We start from the raw sequence: 25,666 nt of genomic DNA, 5'->3' as shown, positions 1-25,666 counted from the left end.
GCTATTTCTTTTAATTAGAACATCATACACAATAGCTCCACCTCCTGTATTTCAGTGCACTTGGCAATGTTCATTTTTCTCTAATGCATTTTGAATAAAGGTCTGAGAAAATGTTAACAGCTTTGGAGGAGATGTGATTAACAGAGGGCCTGAGTGGTTGTTGTATAGGGCCAGAGGAGAAGAGTAATAAAAGCAAGTAGATACCAAGTAATTCTGGGAATATATTTTTATTATATTACTTGGCTAGTAACTTTGATTACTCTTATGGAGACATTAATGAGAAATAAGTATTCTGTAACTTATATGAGCAGTCCACTAAATTGCTGCACTGTATGTGGGCAAGGCCATGGGGTCACCCATGAAGTCCACTTTAAGGTTGGGGGTCAGGTGAATGAATCTATCTTGCTAGCTGCAAGCAGCTGCAGAAGCTTCTCATAGTTTTTCCCCCCCCTAGGAAAGACAACAGCAAAAAGAACAGTGCATGTACAGAAGAGAGCTTGAGGGGTATGGAGTATCCCTTCAGAAATTTCACTGGTGATGGCTTTCCAAACCTGAAGGGATTGTTAGAGAAGTGCAGGCTATAGTTTCTAAAAATGGAGTGTTAGTGAACAGATAAAGCATGTTTGAACCAATATGTATCTGAAACATGTTTGGACCAATATGTATCTGAAACATGCTGTACATTGATGCATTTGATTTTGGCAAATGCTCTGTAAAAGAACTAGTCCAGATTGGAAAATGGATTTTATTAATACCTTTAGCAACATCTTCAATATTCTGGATTTCTCAGTTGAATTACTTTCAGCTATGTAAGAACTCAGATACTGCCTTATTTGAGGTATGTGTAGGTGGTCTTTAATGACCATGGTAACTAAACATTGCAATCAATAGTCTGCATTTCATTATTTTCATTTAGAAAGAAACATCATACATTAGAGGTTATTTCAAGATGATCTTCTCTAAATAACACATTATTGTAAAAAGGCCAAAGTAACTTCTAGCATGTTTGAACAACAGAATAGCTCCTAATATTCATATTTATGAATGAAAGCTTTATTTTATGGTTCTGCTAGTGATGCTTGGCTAGGTGTAGCCAAGGTATAGTACAGTTATGCTAGGTGTAGTATAGTTCATTCTCATTTGAGGAGAGGAGGACATCCTGACGCTTGGGTACTTCTTCTCCTTTGATCCCTGGAGCCAGGATCCTGTATTCTGTCTTGTATTCTCTTATTTGGTCCAGTTCATTAGTTTTTTTTCTCTTGAAAGGGGTGGCAGTTAGCCTAACCCTTTAGTCTTTTTTGTTACTGCAATGAGCATTGACGCACCTCAACAGATGCTCTAGAAGCCTCTGAACTAAAGAAGGGGAGTACTCCTCAGAGGTGTGAAAGAGTGACCCAATAACCTGGCTCCAGGGATCATGCAGAAGGTTTATCTAAGCACCAGGATGTCCTCTTCTACCTCAAATAGAACGAACCTTCATGAAAAGTCAAAAGTTCTTTTCTCTTTCTACCCCCTGTATATTCTCCCTTAGTATTTCTTAGTATTCTTAGTATTTCTGTGAACAGAGTCCAACTTGAGTGAAGAACAGGATTTGGCAGTAGATTCAGTGATGACTGCATAAAGTAACAGGGCACTGCTCCAGTAAGCACCACTTCATATGTTAACCATGCCTTTTAAGCATTTTTTAATAGATTATGATCTGTTTGATTCTGCCCATCCCTATAAACATTTTAGTCCTGTTGTTGTGTCAAGTGGGCTCTAAGCCTGTCTAGATCAGAGCGTGACTCTGAAGAAAGTTCGTATGGTTTGTCTTGTCAGATGCTTGTGAATTGTATGCAGGGCTAAGGGATCTGCCTTCATTAGCTCAAGCCTAGTAGGTAGCATTTGTCTTCTTTATATTCTTTTTATTGGCCATTCTGCTTTGATATGGAGTCAAGAGGCCAAATACAATTTAGTTGACAGTGTGGAATATTTTCTTTCTTGATGCCAAGTTATGTATTTCATAGAGGTTTTCACATGTTTAAGTTCTGAATTTCCACTTGGAATAATTGCTTCATGTCTTGGCGCATGTGCGCACAGGTGTTTTCTGGCATCCAGTTTGGTGCTCCAGTTTAAAACCAGAAGTATGGAAATGGTACCTATGGAAGGGAAAGTAACGAAGAGACATTACACAGCTCAGAGCTCCTTTCCTTGTGTATGTTGTATGGTCTATGTATAGCCTGTAGCTGCTTATTCTGAAGGATACAGGCCATAAAAAGCCAACCTTATAGGTAAATCCTTGAGGACTACTGTATTCAGAACAAGTCAGGATGTGTGCAACCCCCTTCCTCTTTATATACAGTGCACAGTTGAAGATTTTGTATTGGAATAAACATCAGTTTGTTGTGATAGCCAAATCAGGTAAAATTACAAACTGCAATTAGTTTTTGTGTGTGTGCCTACAAAGCATTATTAAACTGCGATACAAAATCCTGGTTTGTAGGCAAAAGAACAAACTACCACTAGCAAGTTCACTTGCATTGGATGTTGCAGCAAATGACGGCTTGTTTCAAACTAGGACGTCTTCAGTCTCTGTGCTGCATGCCAGATAGAGCGAGGAAGTACATGGGTGAGCCTGAGAACTCTTGGGCTTGTTGTCACAGACAAAGTGAGGTTTGTTCATGGTGTCTGAATGCAGCCATGTTCTCAGATGGTTGTTTGTTCTTGAGACTAAGAGTGGAGAAATAACAATTTGTATACTACTTTCCTGAACCATTGGTTCATCTTTTTTATTCCATTTCACATTGCTTGTTGTTTTGAAGGAGCCACAGGAATTCTGGAAGCTGTAGTATTGAAGAATGCCTTCTCTAGTATTTTCTAATTAAGCCGTTTGTCTGTTATTATGGCTACATTTATATCTTGCCCTTCCCCTGTGTAGCTCAGATATTACACATGGAATTATTCCATTTTATCCTCACAATAACCCAGGTTAAGTATGTTAGGTTGAAAGTGTTATCACTAGAGTCCAAATGAGTCTCATAATTTAGCTGGGATTTGAACACTCATCTCTCTGAATGGAGTATAGCACTTTGCCTTATGCCATATACATTACATTCAGTCTACTGTTTTGGAGGCATTTATCTTTTAGAGTGGGCCTTTGGCCAGAGGAATATGTGTCTGATTTACAGTACTGATTAATATATACCCCTTGAATTCTATAGTGGGAAAAGGCAAAATAGAAGCTGCACTGGGATTCAAAAAGAAAAACAGATTTGTAATGTTTTCATTGAGTTTTGCCAAACATTTCCATATCAGAGACTGAATTGCAGGCTTGCCCGCTGAACAGAATTTATACAACCAGTGCTTCTGGGATGTAATATTTAAGGATAAGTAGCATGCTTATGCTGAACTGTAGTCTCTGTTGCAGTTTTTGGAGACATTTATTGTAGGACATCTGTGCATCGGACAAGTCTATGAGAAATATCCAGTATTGATGGTCCCTCTCCTGATCCTCAGGTATACAGTTTCTGAATGAATAAATTAATATTCGAAAGCAGGCAGGGTTCCCCCCTTCTCCCCGGTGCCAGTAGCTAGTTTGAACAGAATTTATAATACAAGATGAAAACTCCAGGTTTTAGTAAATATTTTGCTTTTGGAAAGACTTGTCTATGCAGTGGTGTCCGTTGTAGGATTTTCTGTAACGGAATTGCCAGATTAGTGCCCTGCAATATTGGGGTTAGATCTTAGAGAATACCATTTATTTCCTATGAGGCACAAAAACTGCTTCAGATCATTTTTAAAACTTGTATTATCCTTATGGGACTAGTGGTTTGTGTTATGATTTGTTAGGACTTCTTCCAACACCAAACAAAATCTGTGCAAACAATTCTAAACTTCAGAATACAGATGTTTTATTGCTAAACATGATTCTGCTGAAAGCTTTATTTCTCTGGATAAAGCAGATTATTATTCTCTGTTTCTAATGGAATGTGGGAATGTACAAGGAACCAAAAAGGTGGAGAATGGCTTCACATAAAAGTATCTAGAAAGGTGACAAAGGAGCGTAGTAAGGTTCACATGCTGTTTGTGGAATTAATCTAGAGATGTCTGTGTCAGCTTCTCCTGACTATTGCTGTTTTCTGTACATCTTAGGGTGAAGACGGACATATATTATAAAGCGGCCCACAGTGCAGCAAATGTGTGTGGAAAATACTTCCACATTAGAATGATTGTTCCTGCTGAAGACAGGATTCTGCTTAAATAGGGTTGCCAGGTCCCTCTTCATCACCAGCTAAATGTTTTTGGGGCACAGCCTGAGGAGGGTGGGGTTTGGGGAGGGGAGGGACTTCTATGCCATAGAGTCCTATCGCCAAAGTGGCCATTTTCTCCAGGTGAACTGATTTCTGTCGGCTAGAGATCAGTTGTAATAGCAGGAGACCTCCAGCTAGTAAAGGATATAGAGGCTAGACATGCCAAAAAGTGTAAAAGTGTAAAGACCCCGAATAGCCTTGCAGAGGGGTAAGAAACAAAGGAGTAACACAACAACATGGCCTTTTTAAGATTAGAAACAGTCTGATATCAGTGTCACCCTCACCTTCATGACTTCTCAGGGCATTTGCTGTCTGAGATTGGGGAAGGGAAGCCATGTTTGACATTAAAACTGAGAAACTAATATCAGGCTGCAGGCAACAGAAAAGCTGACTCACAGGGACATGGCCACGTTCCCCAGGAGGCTAGATACTCGCTTGACAATAGTTCTATTCTTTAGCTTCCTGAGGGCTCATCAAAGTTCAGGCCATAATTAACTACCCAGGTTTGCAGAAGAATAATTTGCTTCTAGGACTATCCAAAAATCTGCATTACAATTAGTGTTACCATCTCCAGATTGGGAAATACCTGGAGATTTTGGAGGTGGAGCCTGAGGATGGCAGGGTTTGGTGAGGGTAGGGAGGGACTTCAGGGGGATTGGCTTGAGGGGAGACAGAAAGAGAAAGAAAAGAGAATTGGCTTGCGGGAGAGAGACAGAAAAGAAGAAGGAATAAAAGTAGCAGGGGAGGGGGGATGACCGTAACCATGGCTGAAATGGGGGAAAAAGAAACGGAGAGAGAAGGAATGATGAGGTTGGGGAGAGGAATGCCAGTAGCAATGGCTGAAATGGAAAAAAGAAGCAGAAGGAATGACCAGGGGAGAGGAGGAATGACAGTAGCCATGGCTGAAATGGAAAAAAGAAGCAGAAGGAATGACCAGGGGAGAGGAGGAATGACAGTAGCCATGGCTGAAATGGAAAAACAGAAACAGAGAAGGAATGACAGTAGCGGGGGTGGGGGGAGGCAATGGTGAAGTGAGTGGGGTGGCTGCCCCTGCAAGTTCCTTGTGGCTCCCCACTTGTTCCATATAATCCAGTAGCTTTTCATTATTGCTAACCCTGAGGTACTATCCCCAGTTATGCACACATATGTCTTGTGTAGACCAGCTATAAGAAGTTCCATCTTTTTACTTTATTTTATGGTCTGCTGTAGCCTGTGGACTGTTTTACGAATATTCTTTTTAGGCGGTTTTATACTAGTTTATATCCTGGCTTGTTTTATATGGCTGTTTTATTACCGATAATTTTATGCCATTTTAATACTTTTATAGTATTGTTGTACTTTTTGAGCCACCATGAGCAGATCTTTTGGAGAGGCAGCATATACATTTTCTAAAATAAAATTTGTGTATGTATATAGCTTCTCTGTCCAGTTATGATGGGGGAGGCCTTGCTTATTTTGTGGCTAATGTGCCTGAGGATTGCTATCCATCCTATATCACAACACAGATATTTTTTCTAGAAAAAATGTTAAAATCCATCTGGATGGTTTGCTCTTTCTGTGAGGGGAGCTTGCCCTTACTGACTGTTGCTCTGGACTGAGTGTCAAGTGCTAGTGGGACGCTTACCCATTTCTTGGAAGGCATATCCTCCTGGCTCAGGGTTATTTAATGCTTTGCTTTAGTGTGGCTTGATCAACTGCAAATGTAGCCCACAAAAATGTTGTGGTCAAAATATCTTTCCTGTATGTAGCCAGTGCAGTGATTTTTATTGAGGAAGAGGAAATAGGAGCCTCTTGTAAAGAAGTAATGGATTTATGTGACAAGGGAAAAATGAACTTGTACTCTTGTGTTACAGATTCAGTGGTTCTTTCCTCTGACTCCGTTGGACGTTCAATAGGCTCAGGTACAAAATTCCCCCTTCCCCCTCATAGTAAAAGACCGCCATTTAATTATGTGACAGCCATGTTGGGAGGCAGATAAAGGCAGTTGGGCATAGCTCAGGACTGCTGTATAAAGTAGCCATTAAATCAAATTTAGCAAACAAACAAAGGTAGTATTAGAAATCACTGAATGTTGTATGGCAACTCAGCCTTTTAAAGTAGAACTACATATTACTTTATGATGCATTTTAGGGCTACAGATGTTTGTTTGAACACATGTCACAGTAATACGGTGTTGTAATCCATACTGCTGTGCAGTCCTGAACAGTGTACTCTAGTTTAAGCCCATTGAAGCTGAAGTGTGTAGACTCATGTAACTCTGTGTAGAATGGCACTGTGTGTGACTTTACGGTGATCTGTATCACCTACTTCTTTCTCTGAAATGATTGCCTAGATGGTATTTCTTCAGGCCTCAGATATCCCATGATTACAAGCTTCATTGAGGGGGGGTTGGATACGCAGCACAACATATTCACATACAAGCACCTCCACTACCAACACCATCCTCACTTACCATGGAGTGTGCTATTTGCTTCTTGAGAAGGAGTCTTTTCTGAGATACAGTGGCTAACAGACAGTCTAATCAAGGGGGAAATGTGGGTGGAAAATATTTTGAACAGGGAAGATAGATATGAGCACAGTTTCACATCCAAGTTTATAATGGTTTTTGTGCAACTACATGGAGTCAAAGAGGCTAGTGACAAACGTCCTTGTCTTTCAGATTATGGCTGACTTGCGTAGTTTTACTGATTTGAGCCTAAAAGCATAATTGGTCTTTGGGGCTGCATCAGGACACGTATTAATTAATCATCAGTGCATGGCCTATAGCTGGAGCATGCTATTGGGATTCTGGAACAGAATGCTGGGAAAGTTCTCTGTGATCAGATTTTGCTAAAGTGATAGGTGTGATGTCCCTTTCAAGAGATGCTTTTTCAGTGTCCACTTTCATCCAAATCCAGCTCCTCTCAGTCACATAAGTTTCTTTCAGGATCTCTGATTCTGCTCAGATTAGTAAGAACATTAGCTGCCTTCCAACATGGCCCTAGGCTTCTGCCTGCTTAGTAAAAAGGCACAGCTGCTGAACACTAACAGCAAATCTTTTTACAGAACGTGCTGAGTTACTAACCCCAAACCTGGGTCCTTCAGGAGCACTGAATGCTTCCTGCTTCATTCTTAAGAATGTGTTCCTAGAGGCTGAGTGGATGAGGGTGCATGATCTTGCTCACCAATTGCCCAGTTTTGCTTGGCGAAAGGAAATATTCTAAAGCTTTAATGGCAAAGTGTGTGTGGGAGGATGTATTTCCTTCTTTGCAAAACATCTCTAAATACTGTGCAGATACCCTTATTATAGTCTCTGTGTGTGGGGTGTGTGTGTGTGAGTGTAAACAGCATGAGATGAATTTTTAAAATTTTGTTCCTTTGTCTGTTCCAAGGAACTTTAGTTATTCTGCATCATCATAAATTAGCCGACTACGCAAAAGAAGCTTGGAAATGGCCACAATTCATGAAAGTGCTGCATGTTAAATTGCTTTAGTATTAAGAGCCTTGGCTTCACTGGTGCTGCAAACTCCAGTCCCTGGTGAAAAACGAGCTGTGTAATAAGGTTGAGTCGTGTCGTCTGTTGCTCAACTGAGGGATAGCTTTCCTTGTTAAAACAGGAAGGAGAGAGAGAAAATCTACGTCTCCTGTGCCTCTGTCATCTCTCCTACCACACCTTGCCGCTGAGCTGGGAACAGGCAAAGCTCAGAAAGAACCTGTGGCTGTTCCACACCCAATCGCTCCTAGTAGGTACCATTTCCAGTTGGGGAAAAAGGGAGATCAAAATCATAATGACAGGAAAACTAGAGAGAGGATGGTTATTAAACATTTCAGAGTTGGGAATTTGTAATGGGTGGTTTGGAGTAGGAAGCTGGTGTCTCTTCAGCAGGGCCTGAATTGGATGACTTTGAAGGCAACTTCCAGATTTACAGTTTCACAAGCAAGATGAATATATCCTACATGTGAATATGCTCATATTTAATGGTTACACCTAGGTTTTTTTCTTTCACTTTTTTGTTCTTGCCTTTTGCATAATCCTGACTGCTAAAATAAGAACCAGTCTTAATTTTATGGAAATTGTACGCATCAATGATGTTATAATCTTAGATGGAAAAAGTTAAATTAAAATAGATTATTTTGATGATGAAAGTGATACTACAAACTGCTTGTTTGTCCCAGTTTTCAAAGCAGTTGGTCCAATACTAGGCTCGTGATGGGGATCACATGTTCTTGACAGGATGCGTACTGCTTGATTGTTAATCCTTGGATTATCTTGTCTGCAAGAAAGGATTTGTGGTTTTATATAATCAAAGATATATAATATAATATATAATCAAAGATTACCACCCTTGTAAAGGTTATTTATGGAATAACACCAGCATCTCCCAGGAAAAAGGTTTGCAAGAGAGCTAAGATGCCCTATTGTTCTTTCCCCCTTGAAAAACGTCCTCCTCCATTTCTGCAACTCTGGCAAAAGGTTTCTTTGGATGAAGCTGACTGACACTTGGTGGTTGTCGCTGTCAGGGATACTGACTTTTCAGTTTCCCAGAGGGGTCTGGGCCAAATCTTGGAAAAAACCTCATAGTCCAGTACCTTGAGCCCCGAATTTACAAAACATAGGACCAAAGCCCCAGATACGCAAAACAGCCCAAAATAATAAATAACCCTGATCTTTATTGTATAAATTAAAAACCAATTAGAAGAAATTCTACCAGGTAGAATAAATATATCCAGTGGACACATTACTAGAATTCTTTCATGCTGACCAGGGCTCTAAGGAGAGTTACACCCTTTTAAGCCCATTTGCTTCAATGTACTTAGATGGGTGTAACTCTTGGGACTGTGGTGCAAATGTTTTTCTTTTAATTGGTGCTGTCTGGATGAATTCATTAGCTATAATACTAACCGTGCAGTCCTGAAGGGCCCCCCAAAATGCTATAGGAACCAGCATGGAACCCCCATGCCGCTTTGTGTCATGATAAAGTGGCATGTATGCCAGTGCGGGGGCATATACGCCAGCACCACAGAGCAACTAATCAGCCCGGGCAGCAAAAACCCAGAAACGGGTGCCAGCGTTGGGTGGGGGGACGTTCCCAGGGGCAGAGCTGACGTTAGTCAGTTTCCAAATCCCTTTTGGCCTGGGAATGCCCCCCTATGCTGGAGCGTTGCTGGTGTAGCCCTGTGTAACTACGTGGAGGAATTTCATAGGTTTCTTTTTAAAATGCATTTTAAACATTTATTTTTCAGCTGGGAAACCTCTGTGGAGGGGGTGCAGCAGCGCTGCTTCCATCCACTGCCTATCTACCCCTCCCTTCAGGAAGGGGCTCCTGCTCCATTTCTGGAGAGGTCTGTACGTCCACATGATTAAGCCTGACCTGCCACTCTGTAATTGTAGAAAAATCTTTATCCTGTGCAGGCATGAGAATGACCCTTACGATGTGCAGGATGAATCAAGTACGTTAGGGACTATTTTAATCAGCTATGCCATGCTTGAAGAACCAGAAATTTAACTTTCCATTTCCATGTATTTCCATAGGTGCAGATGATAGCACATATGTTGGAGGATTATGCATGACTCACTTGGATGTCACAATGAAGCCACTCTTCGAGTGTAAGTCAGTTGTGTAAAAGCCCACAATATATGTGCCGTCTTCCTCACCTATGACAAACATTTCCATTTTACTTATAGTTGGCATACATATGGGGAAAAGCAATATGTAAATTGCTGTTGATATTAATAATTTCCCAAGACTTTCTGGTATAGGTCTTTAGGGTCAAACTGGTGAAGCTGATACACAACATTAGTGTGCTATGGAGACTTTCTGTACCTAAGAAGAATGGGACTCTCAAAATGTCTTGTGTTGTCATGGTTGGTCTTTGAACAGAACTGTTGTTCTGCAGTTGATTCATTCTTGGCATCCCTAGAGGAGGCAGAGGCTGACTAAGACACTGGGTCCATCATATTGGAGGCTGCCATGCTTGCAGCTCAGGGGTGGGGGACTTAACCCTGCTTCCTCCCTCTAGTTACAGCAATGCTTGTTCTGAGGTTAAGAGAAACTGTCCTCAGAAGGGCATTGCTTTTATGACCTGAGGGAGACTACAGCCACCCCATCCCATGACAAACATAGCCCAGAACCTGTATTACATATGCTTCATTTTCACATATACTTGGGTTGATTGTTCCTGCGGTGCTTTAGGAATGTGGGGATTTTCTACCTTTTCCCATTCAAGTACTCTTCACTATTTAAGAAACTGACCAGTATTGTCCTTATGGTATAAAATACATCATTGAGCTGAATGTTCATACATTTTTCTTAGTTTGAGAGGGGCTTTATAAAAGATTGTTGAGGACCATTAGTTCTGCAATAGTTCTCCCTCACTTTCCTCCCATTCATCTCAGGATTATGGTGCTTGTTCCATGATTTATATTCCTGACATTTTAACTGGGAGCTGGCTGATGCATTTGCAATACCTATCATACCCTGATTGTCAAGTGAAGCTGCTGTTTTGTTTTATCGGTCTCTTTCCCTGCCTCACTTCTCCTCTAGCTTGGGGATATGACTGAGATTGGGTGGGAATGTCTCTAGGAGAATCTTCTAAAACATTCCCATGTCCTTTCCTTTATTGTTTGACATCTCTGCAGATTGAGTTAGCTTACTCCACAGGTCACCAAGAACTTGTGCATATTACTTCTTTGTTAATATTATCTTTGACTTTTACTAGGAAATTCGATACAGTTTCTGAAATGGACCAAAAATCCTCTTTTGTGAAACATCCACTTAGGCATTTACACAAGGATTGGAGTGAAATCACAGTTTACAAAGCTAAGTCTTCTGTGTATCTAAGCAGAAAGCATGCTAGGAGAAAAAGCACATGGAATTTAAAAAATATATTTTCTCTTCCTTTTGGAATTCTTTCTCTGAGCTCAATCTGATCTTGCCTAATGGATTTCTTATAATTCCTTGGTCTTGGCGAAGTAAAATCTTTCCAGGTTTGAAGTCTGTTGTCTTTGACTGGATAGTTGTGATGTCAAGTTTTGGGGGGTCTGATGATTTTTAGTAGCTTTGGGGATCCAGTTTATGGGGGATCTTTCAAAGTATATTCAGCTAATCTCATTTTCAAAGGATTATCAGTAAACTATCATTTACCCTTTGTGGCTTGAGAAGTACTACTAGAGATCTGGTTCAGGTTGTGTGCCTCTGATGTAAGCTCAGAAAATAAGTTATGTAGGAACCTAGTGTTGGCATATTTATGATAAAATAAATGATAATAAAAGTGCAGAGCCTGAACATACCAAGCAATGTGTAGTAAAATATGGCATTCATGATTGGGGAGGGGCCATGGCTCAGTGGTATAGCATCTGCTTGGCATGTAGAAGATCTGGGGTTTAGTCCCCAATATCTGTAGCTAAAATGATCTGGCTGAGAACTGAGAGCTGTTTTCAGTCTGAGTAGACAATACTGACTTTCAGATTTTGGAAGCTAAGCAGCACTGGCCCTGGTTAGTGCTTGAATGGGAGACCACGAAGGAAGTCAGGGGTCACTACACAGAGGCAAGCTGTGGCAAGCCACATCTGAACATGTCTTGCTTTGAAAACCCTGTGGGGTTGTCAGCTGCGACTTGACAGCACTTTTCACCACCACTTACTTTAGATTCATTTATTCCTAGCTGGTTGAATTTACTTGGTCAAGTGTGAGCTGGTATTGGCAATACACCCCTTGGAAAAGTCTTCATTAATTTATGTTTTATTTTACTTCCAAACTTTAAAACTACTGGTTACTTAAGGGGCAGATACTTATGCCAGGTGTGATGTTTGGCAACCTGGTATAGGCATTCAGCGGGATCAAAGAGAGCCCCCTTGGCAGACCACTGTGACTTGTTGCAGAACACTTTACTGATAAAATAACTAATCCAGTTTTACAGACGCCACTCTGAACGTAGTGTGCGTGTGAGAAAGCCATCTGGATTCATTTATTTGAATGTATTTCAGTTCTTCCTTTTTGCTACCACCTCTGATCAAGCCTTTTCCTTGTTGGTGGATAGGTGGTTGTGAGAAGAAACTATGTTTGGATCCAGAAGATAGTAATGGCTATTAGCCAGCTGCTTACCTCCCCTTTTGGGGAATGGTTGTCCAACTCAGGCATTGTTGGATTACATTATCTGATTTTGTAGGTTGTACTGCCTTGGCCATCCTGATGGCTAGGGTAATAAACGTGAGGGGGGATATGACCCTGTTTAGTTCTTCTGCATCTCTCAGTAGCATTTAGTATTGTAAGATTTTGCTGTTGTCTGAGACCCCTAATATGTAACACCTGTAAAGGCACCACTCTGTAGTGTTTTCTGTGTTATGCTGCCATTGGACTCTATAGCGTTGAAGTCCCTCCCCTCCCCAAACCCCGCCCTCCTCAGGCTCCACCCCAAAAACCTCCCGCCGGTGGTCAAGAGTGACCTGGCAACCCTATTTAGAATTGATGGACCAGTAAAAACTGCAATTATTTCAAATTTTAAAAACACATTAAAAAAACACTCTTTAAAAGGGAGTGTAAACATTTTATTCAATTAATTCAAAATATTGAGAGGTTTTACATTACAAACTATAATTCTGAATTTCTAAGTAAGGATCAAGGCAAGTGACATGATCAAGGGGCAAAAATCTGCTAGTGTTACCTTGAACAGTATAATGAACGAGAGCTGAATCTCAAATATGGGACAACAGAAGCCCTTCACTTAAGAGGACTAGCCAAAGAATGACTGAAGAATTACAAAATGGTTTAAAAAAATAAGGTCCTTGTGGAGAAACAATCCCAACTGAAATGGTACAAGCAGTTATCTCATTCAACAAGGCGGAAATAGCCATAGCCACATTAAGATGTGCTATCAAAATGAGCAAAGCCATATATTTTACTGATCACTGCCATGAAGGGCAATGCATATAAATGACTCAGTATGTGTGTGTGTTAAGTGCTGGCAAGTCACTTCTGACTCATGGTGACCCTATGAATCAATGTTCTCCAAATCATCCTATCTTTAACCGCCTTGCTCAGGTCTTGCAAATTAAGGGCAGTGGCTTCCTTTATAGAGTTACTCCATCTCTTGTTGGGTCTTACTCTTTTCCTGCTTCCTTCAACTTTTCCTAGCATAATTGTCTTTTCCAGCGACTCTTGTCTTCTCATGTGACCAAAGTACGACAGCCTCAATTTAGTCATTTTAGCATCTAGGGTCAGTTCAGGCTTGATTTGATCTATAACTCTCCTCCAACACATTTCAAAGGAATCTACTTTCTTCCTATCAGCTTTCTTCATTGTACAGCTTTCACACCTATACATAGCAATAGGGAATATGATGGCATGAATTAACTTTATATGGTATAGGAAATGAATTTCCTCTCATCCCAGAGTGCCTTGGGCCTTAGGTAAGAAGAAACAAACACACATGATTCTATATTGTAGGGAGCCCTGGAATCAAATGAAAACTAGGTAGCTGCCAACAATTTAATAATAAAGAAGCACAACAGCAATAACACAAGCAGACTTACAGCCAAACACAGCAAGCTCTATAAATGATACACTTTCCCTGCCAAGCTAAACACTGGCACAAACAAGATATTTTCCTCTGGACATCTAGGAACAATCTAGCCGCAGGTCAGTAAGTGAGAAATGCTTAGCATAATTGCCAAGCTCCCAACAGACCACCCAAACAGATGACAACAGATCAGAAAGAGCAGATAAAGCGCCTTCATGTTTTCCAGCTTCAGCCACATGTTTATACAGAGTGATAAAAGGAAATGGATTCTTCTCCAGTGTGCATCTGCACTACAGATTAGTGCAGTATAATTATGGCAAAATAGCATATGCAAGTTAAACAAAAAGGCACAAATATAAACTTCAGCATTTGCTATACTTGACAACATTCCTTCTCGGAAGACTGTTTTTTCTCCTTAAGCAAAGGAAGAAGAGCTGCAGCTCTTCTGATAGGCAATACCGTACAGACATTTGTGGCACACAACCTGAACCGCCTAACAAGAAAATGCAGCTTGATCCATACTTCGTGAGTAAAACTCCATCTATTTGTCCTGTATGTACTTATGTAGCCAATCCAAAAGCACCCATTAGATTGAGTTTGATTTTCATGATGACATCTAACATTAAACTGCATACGGAAACTTCATTAAACTGTCTAAAGAGGGCATTTCAGGCTGGCACTTCAGAAAAGGCTCTTCTGTGGTCAACCAATTACTTGATCTTAGATTGCAGGGGGGGGGCATGGAGAATGTCATTCATAAACCAGGACTGTCCTTCAACCATCACGATTCCATACCAAGTAAAGCCAACACTTTGAACAAAAACCACCTTGCGCCAATTAATAACCTGGCCACTGTATCCTGAATATTTTTAATGGGCAGCCACACATACAACATGTTATTCCAATGCAACCTAGAAGTTACGAGAACATGTATAACTGTGCCCAGTCAATGGGAGACTGTGGCTGGTACACCACTCTAAGCTGGTAAAAGGCACCTCATACCATGAAAGCAACACCAGCTTCCAGAGTAAGGACAGAATCTAATCGCATACAGTCCATTAATTCCTCAAGGAACTTCGTTCAGTGTTTCCATCACCTAGAATTCAGTGCAGGGTGTTATCAGAATACTGGTAACTCTTTACCTCTACAATCCAAGCAGAGTTACTCCAGTTTAAGACCGTTTAGAAACTTTAGATGGATATAACTTTACATAGAAGATCTACAGTACAATCCTATCTCAACCAGCAGTTTCGCACACATGTTAAATAGCACAAGGCGGGAGGGGAATAGAGCTTTTTAGTAACCATAGCATAAGTGTCACAGCGTTGAACTACAGCCCTTAGCACCTCTTTCTGGAACCTACCTGTCAGTTCTGGGACTAGAAGACTATGCTCATTATACTCAACCTGAACAAGCAGTACAGAATACAATTGTTGACAATACTAGTGGTATTTTGCTACGTAAATATTTTTTGTGTTTTTTATTTGTGATTTAATGTGGGGTTTTATATGTATGTGTTTGTGGTTTAAAAAGGCAGGCCTCTAGAATAAGAAATGGGGGGGGCAAATGGGTGATTGAAGTGTTTTATGATTGAAAGGTAGCTGAACCGTAGGGGGCTGAGTTGTTTTTTTGATTCAGAGAGTGAGTTCAATGTGTATGGGTAAAGCAATTTGGTGCGCTGTGGAGTGTGAGAGAAATCTGTGTTCTTTGTGGAAGTTATGAGCCTAAGTAGCAAGTGAGGAAAATTAAGCTGTGTGGAAGTTATTAGCCTAAGTGGCAAATGAGAAAATCAGCCTTTGTGGCTAGGTCTATTAAAGGAACTTAAAGGAAGAAAAAATCTGTCCCTATCTGAAACCATTACACTTATGAACTTTAAGAAACCATTACACTGTTATACTTCTAAATAAACTATGTTTAAGAGAACTGATCTCTGTTGGCTGGAGATTAGTTGTAATAGCAGGAGATCTCCAGCTAGTACCTGGAGGTTGGCAACCCTAATTCCAAACAACGCTCTCTAATGCTAGGAAACGTTGAAGGCAGCAGGAAAAGAGGAAGACCCAACAAGAGATTGCTTGACTATATAAAGGAAGCCACAGCCCTCAGTTTGCAAGACCTGAGCAAAACTGTTAATTATAGAACTTTTGGAGGACATTGATTCATAGGGTCGCCATGAGTCGGAAGCAACTTGATGGCGCTTAACACACACACATGGAATTTTTTTAAGTGTACATTTTGTGCTGTAGCTGTTTTTAAAAAAATGAAATGTGCAGCATTTCCTATCTCAAGGCTTCATATTAATACTACTTTATAGTAATCTTAAATAAGAGCATATGCCAGTCAAAGTGTTCAGTGCTTCACCATGTCACAAAACCTAGACTTTTTATTTTCAAGTTGTTTTTCCTTACTGTTGAAAGTGAATAGGTAATACTATAATAAAGGGCAGTGAATGCCCCCCATTAGGGAACAAAGGTACATTTTAGTGCTCCATTGTGTGTGGGAGGGGGTTGTTTTTGAGGAGGGTTATACTGAACAGTTAAAGTTGACTGTGATTCTGTCAGGGTTTCCTTTAAGACTGAGAACTCTTAAAGCTAGTTTGCAGAACAGAAAACACCTGGTCGTTTGCATCAAATGTCTTTTGATGCCTATAAAACCAATATGTTTCTCTAACAAAGGACTGGGATCGCAATAGATTCCTACCCCTTCAACCCAGAATGGATATATGTTGTATCCCCTTACTCAAGAGATACAAATAGGAAATTCTATAGCGTAGACAACTCTGTCAGCCTGTGTGTCTGTTTGCTACAAGTATAAGAAATAAGAAGAGGTAATTTGGTGCCCTCCTTGTCAGTGGAGCTATTCTTGAACTCCACCTAGTCTGCTGCTAGGTGCAGACGGCTGGAGCTCTTATTGCAAGTTCATTCCTGTACTGCATACAGTATATATAAGGGCTGCAACTACTCAAAAGCAGTGTGTGTACAGTGCCTTCAAGTCGCAGCCGACTTATGGCGACCCCTTTTGGGGTTTTCATGGCAAGAGACTAACAGAGGTGGTTTGCCAGTGCCTTCCTCTGCACAGCAACCCTGGTATTCCTTGGTGGTCTCCCATCCAAATACTAACCAGGGCTGACCCTGCTTAGCTTCTGAGATCTGACGAGATCAGGCTAGCCTGGGCCATCCAGGTCAGGGCCTCAAATGCAGTACAAGGATTTATTTGGAAAAGAAAGGACAAAAAGAAAATATGGGGAATACTGGTGCAGATGCAGCCTTAGTATCTTGGGTATTTTTATTAGAACTTTAAAAAGAACTGCTGTATCTTTGTATAGCTCATCATGTGAATAGATAATGCTAATAATATATGATGCAGTCTTTCTGACTTATATGGTTCCTAATAAAAATACTAACTCTGGAGTTAATAGAGCACTGTAGTTTTCCCCAAATGTGGAACAGCAAAATCTTTCCAGTTAATCTTTGCGATTATATATTTTTTAATCCTTTTATTATTATGTACATTTAGTTATAATGGAGACGATAAAGCTCCAAAAATATATTGTTAAAACTGTAAAACAAAATGTATAAAAATGATTGTAAAAAGACATTTTATAAAAATGGGATTGATATTAATGTAGCACTGGCTTGGCTAACTTGGGGTGGGGGCTATGGTGTTTGTTTTCAATCGTGTGCCCACCCAGATCTGTTAAAGATTTGCCTTCTGTATTACTTCTCCAAAGGAAAATATTAATTTTCTTTGAAATATAGTATGTAATGCAATAAAACTACACTGAACATTATTATTATTCTCCAGTTTCTCCGTTTTTCAGAACGGATCTCTTTCTCTCCTCATTTTTACAGAAGACTTTTTCTGGCAGGGTAGGTGGTGTGGAATTCATTTGAAAGCTTATTTGGAGCTTTGCTGAGGAAGTGTAAATATAATCTGTAAGTTGTACATCAACACTTGAAGCAGCTGGAGGCATACAGCAGGGCTGCTACTGTTCCTGGTTTGTTGGACCACTGTGCAATTTAGATTGAGATGACTGTAAGATTTGAGACTGCCAATTGGAACAGAATGAGAAGCTGTAGATACATATGTCATGTTTTTTTTCTCCTGCTATGTTCTTTGGAATAAAAAGGGAATGGTTTCACAAAATTGATGCCTTCGGTGTATACAGCTGAAGTGGAAATATCCTACCTACTCAAAAATAGGGTTCCAGAATTGTATTATGCTGTTTCTCTTCAGAAAACGTTTTTTGTAGATCTTTTTCCTTATTTGGCAGCCTTTATGTTTGTGGTAGGAGTGACAGCATGTTTTGTAACATGGTGAGTTTTCATGGTTTAGAGAATGTGCAAACTCCACAGCTATCTGCTTTCAAGTTCAAGTTGGGAGAGGTGTACAAAAAAGAGGGCTTAATTCACCCAAAAAGGAATATGCATCCTTATTTTTTGTTTTTACAGTTTCCTTCTATAAAGAGTTCCCCTAGTTCCTCTGAAGTTAAGGAACCAGGAAATTATATATGTCAAAGTAAATTTAATAATTTTACAAACGATGCTGTCACTTCCAATTAAAACTTCTGTGTCCTTTTTCTTACTGATGGGTCACCCGGGAAGCAAGATTCATGTTGCTTTAATTATCTGATTCTCTGTGTTTTGTCTTTCAGAATATGACAAACTCGGCTTTCTTATCAAGGTGGACTCCAAATTGTGAGTAGAACCATAGAAGGGCTCTTTCTTGATCTGTCATCATATACTTCCTCTGGAGACAAAATTAATTGTTATCTTGGCTCTATGTGGTAGCAATTAACAAGGTTGCACAAGAGTTTAAGTTCATCTGTTTATAAAAGCGTGTAAAATACCATAGATTATATACAGAAACAGAATGCGTGGGTTCCTGTTCGCAGGCTTAATCTAAAAACATAAAGGAAAAGAGGCTTAAAGTAAAAGGAAAACTCTGAAGTAGCTGGATGACACTATGGGGGTTACTGCACTTGTATTCCCAGTGATGTATTAAGAGTTTGAAAATGTTATAAAAAATACTTTCTATGTATTCCCACCGATGTATTAAGAGTTTGAAACTTATAAAAAATATTGTTTGGCCCCTTTAGCTGTGAAGATGTCTTCCAACCACTTATAAGCCGTGGTATCCAAAAACCCTTTTAAAGCGATGTTTCTTATAACATTTTCAAACTCTTAATACATCGCTGGGAATACAAAGTGCGGTAACCCATTATGTGTCTCCACAATACCACCAATATAATTAGGGTTGCCAACTGCCAGGTAGTAGCAGGAGATCTCCTGCTAATTCAACTGATCTCCAGCCGATAGAGATCAGATCACCTGGAGAAAAATGGCTGCTTTGGCAATTGAACTCTATGGCATTGAAGTCCCTCCCCTCCCCAAACCCTGCCCTCTTCAGGCTCTGCCCCCAAAATCTCCTGCCAATTGCTAAGAGGGACCTGATAACCCTAAATATAATGATTAAGGTAATATAATGATTAAGGTAATAATAGGAGAAATCAAGTAGAACATCAAAGAAAGAAATACAAGAGAAAAGAGATGAGACCATTAATTTTACACAAGCTGAATATCTGAAGGGAGAGAGTTCCCTATACATAAGGACCATAAGGGAAAGTGTAGAGTTGAGAAAATAGCACAGTGGAGTGGAGGTTAATAAATAGAGGGACTGAGAAACAGAATAGAAAGACAGCACCAGAGATTGTAAAAAGAGGAAAAACTGTGAATAGATTTAGAAAGGTTAGAAGAAAGAGCTTAATACAGAGCAACTGAATAAGACAGTGAACAGACACACATAGAAATATAACTGGTAATACTACCAATGTTTGTAATTACTTTCACTTGACTATGAATTTTGGCCCACAATGCTTGCAGGCAATTGATTGTTGATAATCTGATTGAAGTCTACTTCAGCTTTTTTAAATTTTCTGTTAGGAAGGGGGCAGTGACAGAAATATCTCTTCAAAGGCCTCTGCACAAGACTCCCCTCTCCTTCCCTCCCTCTTTTCACTAATGGGTCTATACCTGTGCGGAGCTTCATATAACCTTTCTAAAGTCAATTCTATGAGGCTTTTTTTGTTGGCAGGCCCTGGCCAACTTGAGGAATAGGTGGCATTTCACAAGCCTTGAGGGGCAGGACCGCTCCCTCCCAGTGAGTTCCTTTTCAACAATTGCAGCATCATTTGGCGTTTTCACCTCGACAAGAATCCGTGCTATGATGTGTACTTTCCCCATTATTTTTGCTCTTGTTCCACTGTACTCTTCCACAATTTTCTCTTTCTGTTTTATTATTTCTTTCTTGTGAACTTCTTTCTGCTGCTGGCTGCATGTCTGTGGTATAGTAGCCCACTTTTGACCAATGTCTGAGATGTGGTGGAAAAGTAAATTTATTGGATGGCCACAACTGCTGCCTTTTTGGGCCTGGGCAAGGGACACAGAGTAGATGCTCTCACTATTATAGATTAACCAAGTGATCTCTCTGAAACCACTCCACCTGCCTTTGGACATTCTGTGGGAGTGTCACTTCTTTCTGAGCCTGCGCAGGCTATAGCAACCTCAGCTCTGTTTAGATGGATATATCATTATCAGTTCTGCCAGTATCTTTCCCATGTCCAAACCATCTGACATGCTAGTTTCTGTATCTCAACAGGAGCAAAACCAAGTGCCAAGACCCCCCCACAGAGCTAAATAAAGGAGACTGCTTCTCCTCTGAGTCTCAGAAAAAGAGGAAGAAGAAGCACCAAGCTTCTGATGTTGCAAGAGTTACAGCCCCTTCTCCTAAGCAGCCACCTCTGGTGTTATGAACCTTCACCTTGAGCCTAGAACCCAATCTCTCAAAGGCTGCCATTTTGCCAGTGGTTTTGTCAGTCCTGGCAATCCAGCTGCAACACTATGCTTTGATCCTTTCCTCTTCCAGTCCTAAAGGAGCTCCAGGGGCTCTCCTGGTATATAGAGCACTTTCCTTACTTTGACAGTTGTATTACTGCCAGTGGTCCCATCATGCACAGACAGTGTCTGTGTATTCCACGCTGACAACAACCCTGTTGGTTTCCACCCAGCCAGTCTTTCACCTGAAGGGTCCTATGCTTCTGCTTTCAGAAAATCTTTAGCTAAGAATAGGTGTGGGCCATAGCATTCTAAGCTTTCTGGAGTCTCTAAGTGGAGGCTTTAATGCCTTATGTAGCCCTGCCCCTCCTCCTCACTATCTGCAAGCATGTGATCACATCACCCAAGACATCTGGGTCATCACAGTTATTCAGCTGGACTACATCAGAGTTAATTCCTTCCCCCCATCCCAGTCCACCAGAACTGTCCAAATCCTGTCTTCTTTCTGGAGAATGCCGTCAAGAAGGTACCTCCATCTCACAGGATTTTATTCCTGGCATGTCATCTTGCTGAACATCAACAGATTTATTTTAACCAGGCATTACTGAGTATATTTGTAATATTATTTGTAATTATTGTGGCTCAACCTTTGATGTCAAACAAAGCTCTGCTGTATTTCTCAGCTTGGACACACACCAGGGTAGTTTCAGCCTGCTCTCATCACCCTTTGGTGTACAAACAAAGAGACGGAGCATATGGAGACCGCAATCCAGTCTGGGTTTTTCCATCCTCTCATTTTCGATCTTTAGGAGGCAGTTAAAGACAATTTCATTTAGGGCTGCATTTGATTAATTTGGTGGCAGTCTTATATAGTGTTTTTAAATTCTGGTTTTTATTATTGTTATTTTATTTGTATTATAAGCCATCTTGAGTTCCATAAGGTGGAAAGGCGCCTAATAAATGTTTTAAATAAATAATATGAAGGCATATAAATGGCTGGGCTGCTTCCTCAGCTCTGCACTGTGGAAAAGCATTGTAGCAGCAATATGATAGCCTTTCTCAGCTCTCTCCTTGCCTTCTGTGAACAGAAAGCCTAGAGAAGGATGTGTCGGAGCTGTCTGGGGATGCAAAATGTGTATAGAGGGGACAGACACAAAGGTGGGGCAGGGATGATAATGTTTGAAGTGGGGGTGAGTGCAAGTGCAAACAGGTGACCCCCACCTATGATTGTAGTTGTCATGCTGGTATAAAAAGATGAACTTGAGCAATGGTGGCAGAGTTCTGTGTGCCACCAGTATAGCAGAAAAGAACTAATAAAGATGCTGGTCTAGCAGGTAAAAAACTTGGAATCATTAGGTTGACAGTAAAGACTAGTTCACACACTGAGAACTCTGGTGACTATCAACATGTGGTGGTCCAGTATGCATAACATAATGTGTGCACCATGCATACATCTGTACACTATGTGAGTGATTTTTGTGATCTGTTCTGAGATGGAACTTGCTTGGGAATTACAGAGATGTATGCATATTACCAATATGTACACTGGCTTGTATGTCAAAACAATAACTTAATCTGCACAGCCAATCAGATCTCCAGTGGCCAGTCAGAAACTGTGCTAGGCAGGAGCCCCAGCTGGCCCCACCCCGTTTCTAAAAACACTTGGCAGGCACCAGGAAAGACGATGACAGGTGTCTTGGTGCCCATAGGCACCACATTGGGGACCCCAATACAAGGTTTCTTAGTAGGTTTCTCGTGTTCCATGGAGTGCATAAAATTTATTTAATTTAAATGATTTCTAATCTCTTTTTCTGTTTGTAGAATACTCAAATCAGCTAACATAACAAAGCTAACAGCTAATATATGCCAGTTGAAGTTTCTAAATAATCTTCAGAAGCAGCTTCATGTAGAGTGCAGTATAGTAATCTGATGTGGATGTTATCAAGCAGTCTCTGATTGTAGCCAGGTCAGTTTTCCCTGTCCTGGCTAAACTGCCTAGAAGGAGGATACCATGGTTATATGGTAAAGGGGAACATGTTATGGAGTGAAACGGTAGAAGTAAAGCTTCCCAGTTAATTTCTAATGTTCAAACTTCCTCAACAGTAAGTCCTTATTCTACATACGGAAAATAGTTGCATAAATGAAGTAGTGAGTATTCAGTGATGATCAGCAATTTGATTTAATATTTCCTGTAGCTTCATTCCAGGTGTCATTAGCAGCCAGTGGCGAGGTATACCATTTCCATTTACCATTGATTTACTAGCTCCTTTGACCAAAGGTCTTGAGCTTAACCATAACAATAATACATAATACAACACCAAATAATCAATTTACAACACCCAACGTATACTTGTCTTGAGCTTAACCATAACAATAATACATAACACAACACCAAATAATCAATTTACAACACCCAACGTATACTTAAGGTTAAAACACAGTAGAAAACAATCACTAAACATAGCATCACTAATACCATAACAATATATTCCCCCTGAACCAGCCTCATTGAAATCACAAAATTTGTTTCAACATTCAACTCGCAGCTTACATGCTTATTTTGTTTTGACGTTTGAGCGACATCACCTCCGCCAAAAATCTTGCAACAGAACTAGTGATATCAGGGTGAATATCTCCCATTATGTGGGATATCACCCAGGACTCCAAGGGAAGTTTGTATTTAGACAATATTGGGGTGACCCAACGCAACCGAGGAGCTGACCAGTGCTGACAAAACAATAAGAGATGGTGTAGAGTCCCAATATCTCCAGATTTACATTCACAAACTCGATCTGAGTAGGGAATTTTCGCAAAATGACCTGACATCTCTGCAGTTGGATAAGCATTTAGTCTAGCGAGCATAAAGGCACGTCTATGGCCTGGGATTGTCAGCAAGCTCACATAAGAGGGCATGGTCTCAGGCGGGGGAATCCCCAGTGCAAGGGTAGAACATATGCGCCTAGCATGGAATGTAGTGCTAACACACTCAAGATTTCTCACCCTTGACCTTACTAATTTAAGTGCTTCAGAGAAGTTTAAGTTGTTAAGAACTAATGGTGGAAGGTCAAGCAGTACCAGTTTACTATCTATATGTCCCCACGTTCCTCTGTAATTATCTTCCTTTAATCTATGTAACAGGCCCCCTTGGATGTTAGGAGTTGAGTAGAAAACCTTCAGCCTTAATTTGAAGGCAAGTGGCGAGGTATAAAGCAGGTGTGAAATGAAGACTAGATTGCAGTAAGCCATAAAAAGTGATAAATTCCCGAAGAGTAGGTATATTAGCCTGTAGCAGGAAGAAGACATCAATTGTGGAATGATAAACCTTGCTAGCTAGTTTATGCCATGAGTTTCCACAGGGTTGGGCCCCTTTTATAAAAATTAATCAAGTGGCCTGTGGTGGCAGGTGCCCGCACATTAAGCTATGATAGGATATGATTGCACCACCATCCCTGTATTTTGACTCTAAATGTATTGTGTTTTGTTATGTCCTCAATACTACAAGAATTACAGTAGCTACCAATTCACTCTCAAGCCCAATTCAAGGTGCTGGTTTTGTCCTTTAAAGCCCTACACGGCTTGGGACCGGGGTATCTGAAGGGCCATCTTCTCCCAGGAATTAAGATTGCGAGGAGATGCTCTCCTGACTGTCCCACCATTTAAAGATGCTTGTTTGGTGGGTACATGAAAGAGGGTCTTTTCTGTGGCAGCTTCACAATTATGGAACAACCTCCCCAGGGAGGTGTTCCTGGCCCTCTCATTGCCTATCTTCAGGGGGCAGTTGAAGACAGTTTATTTGGGACTGCATTTTGATTTATTTATCTTTTATTATTGGCAATCTTGATTGGAGTTTTTAATCTGTGACTTTTATGGGTTTTAGTTGCTTTGATTGTGTTTCTCCTGTTTTATTCATCTTGTAAGCTGCCTTGAATGCTTCAAAGGAGAAAGGCGGCTAACAAATGTTTTAAATAAATAAAATAGTGTTGTTTTGGTTATCCCTGATGTTCTTCAAAGTTACGGTCCTGATCTTCATGTGCTACATGTCCATTCTTCATCCTCTGGGGACTCATCACAGAGAGTTAGTTAAATGCCATGGCCAGGATCATTTGTTTGGGAGGGGGGAATGAAATCCAATAGGCGAATAGTTGAGAAGGAAGTGAGTGGTCATCCAGCCTGGCTTATTTCCACCAAAGACTCTCCTGGCTTTGCTGCATAGCTTTATTGATACCTGAAACATGCTTCTACTCTAGATGTATCTGAGGCTTGAGAATGCAGGGTTCTAGTGCCAAATAGCCTGTTTTGGGGAGAAGGGAGGTGTAAGTGCTGCTGTTTCAAGGAGGAGAGGAAGCTGGGGAGTGAGTTAGGACAGGCTTTATCTTTCTTCTCTGCTCCACCTTCTCTCTTGTTAACTGTCCTTTGCACAATGACTTCCAGTCCTCTGTATGCAGAACTAGTGACCTTTGAAGATGGGGCAATTGGATCAGACCCGGTATTAGTTAGCTCACAAGCAAATATGACATTTTTCATATCCCAGTTTATGATTCCATTGGAGCTTCAAAATATAAATTAATCAGGTTCTTTTCTCAACACCATCACCCATGAGACAGCACAAATGTGGTGTTTTGACTGGAATATGTCTTAGCATGCCTCTCTCTGCACTGCGTACAGATTGTTGACATGGTGTTCTCCCAACAATGGTGCTCCAGAAGTTCTTGGGGAATGTGAAAGTGTTAAATCACAGAGGTAGCCTCCAACAGAGGAACTATTTACATTCCCAGGTTTATTGTTCCACCTATCTGTAGTTCAAAGACCTTACTTTTGAATAACTTAGACTATCAATGCAAGTCTGACAGGTAGGGATGTCAAAGATAGAACTTGACGTTTAATGTTATGAACTAATTAATCCTAACCGTAGATTCTGCAAATGATGCATGGCATATTTTTAACAATTATTTTCCCAACTTGCTACTTCCCATGGCATTCATCAACAGAAAATGAATATATTGAAATATTTCAATTCTCCCCCCTGCTTGGACGCACACCTTTTTTTTT

At 40.5% G+C, this 25,666-nt stretch overlaps 1 protein-coding gene across 1 annotated transcript in view; it reads left to right on the top strand.

Annotated features, from left to right (window-relative positions):
• ST3GAL3 (ST3 beta-galactoside alpha-2,3-sialyltransferase 3) overlaps positions 1-25,666 on the top strand; it is a 234,124-nt gene that overhangs the window by 34,260 nt on the left and 174,198 nt on the right. The window contains exons 3-5 of the mRNA XM_056867692.1: positions 6,143-6,190; positions 7,886-8,011; positions 18,439-18,481. Coding sequence (XP_056723670.1) covers positions 6,143-6,190; positions 7,886-8,011; positions 18,439-18,481 — 217 coding nt within the window. The remainder of the gene's footprint in view (positions 1-6,142; positions 6,191-7,885; positions 8,012-18,438; positions 18,482-25,666) is intronic.

The sequence above is a fragment of the Euleptes europaea genome, chromosome 2, assembly GCF_029931775.1.
Source record: "Euleptes europaea isolate rEulEur1 chromosome 2, rEulEur1.hap1, whole genome shotgun sequence".
Lineage (NCBI taxonomy): Eukaryota > Metazoa > Chordata > Lepidosauria > Squamata > Sphaerodactylidae > Euleptes > Euleptes europaea.
Note: the sequence above shows the minus strand (reverse complement) of the source record. Positions and strands in the feature narration are given on the sequence as shown.